General features: G+C 48.5%; 1 protein-coding gene across 1 annotated transcript in view; it reads left to right on the plus strand.

Moving 5' to 3' along the window:
- The window catches only part of LOC115542622 (interleukin-1 receptor accessory protein-like 1-B), a 204,087-nt gene that overhangs the window by 167,370 nt on the left and 29,217 nt on the right, over positions 1–7,500 (plus strand). Inside the window, exon 7 of the mRNA XM_030354949.1 lies at positions 5,920–6,052. Within this exon, the coding sequence (XP_030210809.1) occupies positions 5,920–6,052 (133 nt within the window). The remainder of the gene's footprint in view (positions 1–5,919; positions 6,053–7,500) is intronic.

Raw genomic sequence — 7,500 nt, forward strand, 5'->3', positions numbered from 1 at the left:
GTAGCATAGGGGAGGGGGAGGCGGGGGGGGAGAGAGAGGGGAGGGAGGCAAAGCTGTAGCAAACAGGCATCAGCGAGAGAGGGAGAGGAAAGGAAAGAATAGAGCAGATGTGGTAAGGGGGAGAGAGAGAGAGAAAGGTACGGGGAGTGAAGAAGGGAGATGGATAAAGGGGAGGGCAGGGAGGAGAGAGGGAGGGAGGGGGGAGGGAGGGAGAGAGACAAGGGGGGGAGTGAGGCTAACGACGAAGGAGAGGGATAGATGGACAGACTGAGAGGAGGAGAGAACGCAGGGCAGAGGTACACTGATGAGAGAGCGACAGTGGGAAGGGGGGAGGCACAGAGGGGGAGGGATAGAGAGAAAAGTAGAGAGCCCGAGAGACAGGCATAGAGGGACTGAGAGGGAGAGGGGGAGGGAGAGAGAGCAGATATAGATTGACAGAGAGAGAGGGAGGAGAGAGAAGGATGAAGGGACCAGAGAGAGAAGCGGAGGTAGGAGAAAGAGATGAGAGAGAGGGAGAGGGAGAGAGAGAGGGGGGGGGGCGGGGGTAGGCTTCATTCTGCCCTCATTGAGTTGCTGGTCATGGACCACTTTGGGGAGAACTGAAGCAGGAGGAGGAGTGAGCGAGGGATCGAGACCCTGGGGCGGAAAATCTCCCAGGTCTGGCTGAGCCCTGGGTCTCTCTCTCTCTCTCTCTCTCTCTCTCTCTCTCTCTCTCTCTCTCTCTCTCTCTCTCTCTCTCTCTCTCTCTCTCTCTCTCTCTCTCTCTCTCTCTCTCTCTCTCTCTCCTTCTCTCTCTCTCTCTCCCTCTCACAATCACAACAAGCCCAACCTTCAGACGTAATTCACGGCGGCCTAAGACGAATCCCTGGTTGCATCAGGCTGCTTCTCTTGCCTTCTGTGCATAGGGCATCAGAATGCATCATGGGATTTTGCTGTTGGAGATACTCCAACAGTTTGAGAGCTCTCCAGATAGTTCTAACCCCTAAATAATCATAAATATACTGTATCCTAGGCTAGTAAAAACGTTTTTTTGGCACATCTTGAATGACAAGCGTTGTGGCGGAATTCACCAGAGTTACTAGACAATGACCAAAACACTTCTGATAACATTCCTATTTTCCGATACTTCTTAAATGCAGGTGGTCCTTGCGATGCGACACTACGATGTACGAGCCCTACGGGGTCACTCGGTACAATGAAGAACATCTGGGGATTTAGGGCGCAAAGGCGAGCAGAATCACAATAGAACGACTATTGGAACACGCCCAATGGAAAGCTATATTTCCTTATAGAAGAGTAAAATGAAACGAAACTGTAACAGCTGTGCCTTGGGCCACTCGCTGGCTGCAAACTTTGTTGATGACACATCATATACTTGGAACTAAAAACTATAAAATACAGTCTTTTAAATTTTTATCGCCGATATTGTGTAACGGAAGACACAGTCAGAGACTTTCGGGTTACAATCGCAGAACCCAAAAGTGCTTACAAGCTAACAAGTTTGGGAGGTTAGCCGTAGGTGTCAGGCTAGCTGGTAAGTCAGCGAGCTAGGAATGGCGAGGAATTAGCAACAGTAATTCTTTGACTATCACAGTAACTCTGGCTGCTGTTGGGTCACATTTTTAGTGCTGTGTTGAACCGGGGTCAGTTCCAAAAGAAAGTCGACCACAACTTTCCTTCACTGCGTCATTTTTCGAACCCCTTTAGAGCTGTGGCTCTTCACTGTAAACAATCCCTGTTTTGTCACCCATTTACAACCCGTTTTTAAAAACAATAAATCAAGCGAATCTTAACAAATTCAATTATAAACAGAATGCACTAGATAACGAAGAGCAAAGGGAAAATGATGAACTAGACACGGTCGGTTAGCTTCACACGGGGCTAAGCGAGGTTTTCAGGACGATGGGAGTAGGACGGAGCGGTTGGCCGCCTCCGCTCACCTGGGAGCAACGGACAAAGTCAACACTGCCCGCTCCGCGTTGAGCTGTTCCTCCTCCCCGAACACGGCTTCTCCGTATCAACCCTCGGCCCGTGTCTTTCCAGAACACTGAGAGTGTCCTTGAGAGTCACGTCGGGGGCTTAGCTCACAGATCTGCTGACCGGCAGCTTCCCGAACTTTGTTTTGTCAAAGTTTAGCGTTCACCATTGACAAAAGTCTCCCTCTCTCGCTCTCTCTCCCCTATTCTCTGGTGTATCTCTCTCTCTCTCTCTCTCTTCTCTCTCTCTCTCTCTCTCTCTCTCTCTCTCTCTCTCTCTCTCTCTCTCTCTTTCTCTCTCTCTCTCTCTCTCTCTCTCTCTCTCTCTCTCTCTCTCTCTCTCTCTCTCTCTCTCCTGTCTTACCTCCCCCCCAAACTCTCTGGTCTCTCTCTCTCTCTCTCTCTCTCTCTCTCTCTCTCTCTCTCTCTCTCTCTCTCTCTCTCCTGTCTTCTCTCCCTTCACCCCCTTCGGCACTGAGAGAGAGAAAGGGGGTGAGAGAGAGCCAGAGGGAGGGGAGAGAGAGAGAGAGAGAGTGAGCGAGGGGGAGAGGGAGATAGAGAGAAATGGAGACAGCGAGGGGGAGAGGGAGAGAGAGAGAGAGAGAGAGGGAGGAGAGAGAGAGACTGATAGGGGGGAGATAGTCTTAGGGGGGAAGACAAAGAGAGTGTAAAGCCAAGCTTTTTAAACCAACCCTTCACACACCTGTGATCTCACTGCTTTTGAAAAAAAAGTGAGAGGAAACAAGGTGGGGGATGTCCTCCGGCATGACAGAGCAGAATGCTGTCTGACCGCCCGCTGTCAGGGTACAGACCGACGGCACGGCGTGAGTCCTGCCCACCCCTCATGTGTCTCAGGGAGAGGAAAGAGAGGAGGCGGCCATGTTTTTGTTGCTGTTCTTTGGTGTTGTCGTCGGCAACCGTCATGGTTCTGTGTCGGTTGGGCTCGCCTCTTCCCCCGCTGACGGGTTGCTCTGTTGCCCCACAGAGACCCCTGGTGGAGAAGAAGAGTGACGCACGCATTTCATTTGTCGTCAATGTGTTGTTTAGTGTGGAGGCATTTTGGGACTTGACGCTTTTACCCAGAGTTACACACAGTGAATCCATGTGTTGCTTTGGAGTAGGTAGGTTGTTTGTAGACGTCTTGCCTCTAGAATGCCTCCAGGTAAGCCGAGGACATTGGGGATCGGACCCAGAACCCTGTGTTTGTAAAAAGCATATTGTAGCCAATACTGCTGTACTTTCGTGTGTGTGTGTGTGTGTGTCACTCTCTCACTCACTCTCTCACTCACTCACTCACTCACTCACTCACTCACTCACTCACACAGTCACTCTCTCACTCACACAGTCACTCACTCACTCACTCACTCACTCACTCACTCACTCACTCACTCACTCACTCACTCACTCACTCACTCTGTTATGTTATGGTTATCTGCTGGCCAGGCCTCGGTTGACTGTATTAGCGAAGGCCCTTGTCTACATATTACCAGCCGTTATCTCTTAGCTGTCGCAGTCGCTAATTACAGGCCGACATTCGCCCCATCTGGAGGAGGAGAGTGTCCGCCATTACAACCGCAATCAAGTCGTACCAACTGAAAAAAAATAATCCTCAAACGAGTCAGAAAAGATGGGAAATTATTATTCTGAGTTGATTATGTTCCTGGTACGGGGTACAAATGTGCAGAAGTTCAGATGAAAACGGTTGCTATCAGCGGGCTATTTGAGGAAGCTATTTCAGCTCCCCTTACTTTCTGCTTGGACACACATTTGAAGCACACATTCTTCAGATTCAAGATCACCGGCTGTGTTGATTTTTACTTTGTTGGAGCGAATTAGCAACACTGCCTTCAGAGCAGTGAATCACAACACAAGATACAAGATGTGAATCATGAAAGCCGACGCATTCATTATTGAAACCAATGTGTTATTCAATCCAAGTCCTCTCAGCTAGTGATAAGTAAAGAAAAACATCAGCAGAAAAGTCACGAGCACCGGAAAGTCTCTCTCTCTCTCTCTCTCTCTCTCTCTCTCTCTCTCTCTCTCTCTCTCTCTCTCTCTCTCTCTCTCTCTCTCTCTCTCTCTCTCTCTCTCTCTCTCTCTCTCTCTCTCTCCATCCAGAGCATGTTCTGTGCAGAAAAGACGGCTCTAAACTATAGTCAAAATTATTCTCAAAGTTGAACAGGAGTGCAGCTATAAGACATACTTGTAGCTGGAGGGTCTACATGTGCCCTGTCTGTTCCCGAGTCTGGCGGCACTGAGTTGGTTGTCAACGACGATGAAAGAGCAACGGAGGGCGGGGGGGGGGGGGGGAGAGACGATTCGTCGGTTGGAACACTGTATTTTCCTCTCCCAAATCCTTCTACGGTTTGAGTCCTTTTCCCCCCTCTCCGATCTCCCTTGGGTGCCTGAATCTGTACATCACACAATGTAGGACGCACTCCACCACCACCCACGGAGAAAGGGGAAAGCGAAGCCAGTGCGGTGCTAACGCTAATGCTAACGTGAGCCACGCTGGGTTTTTTCTGTTGCTCTATCGGCTGAAAAGATACAAAAAAGAAAATGATACGTGTTATCTCTCGCTGTCGGATTTCTTCCCTCATAAGCCGTGTCTGCCCTGCCTTTGTCTCTCTCAGCAGGACTCTTTCTCTTACTTTTCTGTTAATTTGGGCAGTCTCTTCTCGCTCTGTCTGCCATTTTGTTTCGGAGCCAATATGCGAGTCACGCAGCCATTTTGTCTGATTTACCTGTTTGACCTCCGATTCCAGTACACTTCCTGGATTGTGCTTGTATACATTTATAGATAAACTCATACATAAATCTGAATACATCTATTTTAATTAAGTGCGAGTCGTTTTAGGTGCAACTGCTGTCAGTGTCGTCGATGCTAGCATCCATTCCGTTTTGTTCAGCTTTGTCGAGCGCAGGGCAAAATCCTTTTTCTCCCTCCAGACATCATGGCCGTATCCCAGCCAAGCGATGGACGCGCTGCCCTTGGGGTCGGTGCAGTGAATGAGCCGCGAGCGCCGGAGTGGAAAGCAATGCTAAATAAAGAGAGCTCCGGCAGCTAATGGATGCTAGCCGAGCCACGCGGTATTGGCGCGTGATTTATTCTCCGGGCCTGTATTTGTTTATTTATTTTGTGGTATTCACACACATACACACATGCACGCATACAAATACATGTACACGCATAAACTCATGAACACACACACACACACACACACACACGCGCGAACACACACACACGCACAACCCCACAACCTCACACGCAAACACATACATAAACACAGACACACGTAGACACAGAACCCCACATCCTCCCACACACGCGCACATACACGCACACACACACACACACACATACACATACATAGGATTTGGATGCATAACCCTGATGGTCAAATTTGTTAAAATCTATGCCGCCGCAAAAGTTGTTTGCAAAGTTTGTTCAGCATTGCTCAAAATGTTTTGTGGAAAAGCTAATTATCTGCTCTTTCAAGATGGCTCGAAACTGTTTACTCAGAGGCGGGTACGATTATATGCGACATAAAGACATTATATAAGGAAATATATATTTTTGAAGTGATGTTTGCACAGCTGTTTTATTTATAATTTGGATTGCCTGGATGTAATAGTATATATCCCTACGTAATTGTATCATTTTTGTGTTGGAGAATTTACCGACCCATTTGCTTTGGGCGGTGGTGGCTTAGGAGGTAGAGCGGGTTGGCTGGTAACGGGAAGGTTGCTAGTTCGATTCTCGGCTCGTCCTCGCTGAGTGTCGAGGTGTCCCTGAGCAAGGCACCTCAACGTAGCTGCTCCTGATGAGCTGGCTGTCGCCTGGCATGGTTGACTCCGCCGTCTGTGTGTTAATGTGTGAACAAATGGGTGATTTGTTAATGAAGTACATTTACCATTTTTACCATTTCCTGTCCCCCCACAGGAAGTCCAGTGAACCTGACGTGCCGCGCCTTCTTCGGCTACAGTGGAGACGTCAGCCCGCTCATCTACTGGATGAAGGGCGAGAAGTTCATCGAGGACCTGGACGAGGAGCGCATCCAGGAGAGTGACATCAAGTGAGTCAAACGAGCTAGCTTGAGTTAGCGTCACGAGCTACAACTGCTTTTACCGGCCATTTTAGGACCACACTGGTCTGGGAGGTAAAACCATGGCTTATGAATTCTAATGTACTCTCTACTTTAATGGCAATATTTTCACTGGACAGGGAGCGAATCCAGGAGTTTCATCAAGCGGGTCAAAGCTCGCTTGAGTTAGCATCACGAGCTACAACTGCTTTTACCCGCCGTTTAAGGACAACACTCAACCAAACAGCATTTAGTGTAAGCTTATGAATTCTAACATATCCCCTACTTTTATGGCAATATTTCCCCCTATACTTTTTTTATTTTATCAAGCACGTCGGGCAAAACCCACCCTGTTACCCCGAGCTTCCAGCGATCTGTAAAACAAAACACGCATTAAGAACAACGCACTGTCATCTTTAAGGTGCATTGAATCTCCTTCACACGGAACAAACGCTTGCTCGTTCCCTCAACAATCAAGAGGCTTAACCGCAAGTGGCTGTTGCCGTTTAAACCTTGTTTAAACCAATGAAGTGGTTTAAAATAATTCATTCTTTGTGGGCCAATGGCGTGTGCGTGAGGCTGCTGTATAACGCACCGGCAGCCATGGTTCCACTTTGATCGTGAGTGCGTCTGGAGAATCAACGACCGCGGCCTGAGATGATGGGAAGACGGATAGATGATGGGGAGGGAAGGAAAATCGGTTGAAAGGATACTACTTACACGCTCGGATGTTCATTTATGTCCCGAGCCAGACAGACAAATGTTTGTCACCGAAATGATAGCAGTGAACGGAATATGAATGCGAGTTCAGCAAACCACCGGGAAAACTGCCTTGTCTAGTCTCGTATATGAAATAGTTTTTTGTATAATCTGATACCGTAAGAGGACAATTGTCTGGTACATTGCACAGGCAGGTAGACGACACTTGTAAGAAAAGTCTAATTCCAAACACCGTACGCAGACGTACGGTGTTTGGAATTAGACTGTTTAATGATGTCGTCACACGCCCGAGGGCACAGATTTCATGAACGGAGATCACAGTGGAGGAGGCGGTGTTGGGATGTTGGCAGAGTTCAAAAACGAATGCCGTTCTTTGTCCAATCACGCAAAAAGACGCCGTTTGATTAATCATCAAATAGCGGGAAAGAGGGAAGTAATTAGACAAATCAGAATGGTAGCGCTTGTAGGAATAGCTTTAAGGTGCATCAGCGTCTAAAACAAGATAAAGTCATGCCTTGTTTGTGACACGCTTCTTTGCTTAAAGATCAGAAGTGCTAGCCCCGGAGGCCGCGAAGCCGATACTTTAGCAAAGTAGTCCCCCCGTCGGACTAAAGGTTGCGTTTTCGGGGTTGTACCGAAGAGACCTGGACAGGGTGGGAATCAGTGTCAGTGCTGTTTGCCGTCGGGCCCGGAGGGTAGTGTCACTCCGACGGGAATCC

The sequence above is a fragment of the Gadus morhua genome, chromosome 4 (assembly GCF_902167405.1).
Source record: "Gadus morhua chromosome 4, gadMor3.0, whole genome shotgun sequence".
Taxonomy (NCBI): domain Eukaryota; kingdom Metazoa; phylum Chordata; class Actinopteri; order Gadiformes; family Gadidae; genus Gadus; species Gadus morhua.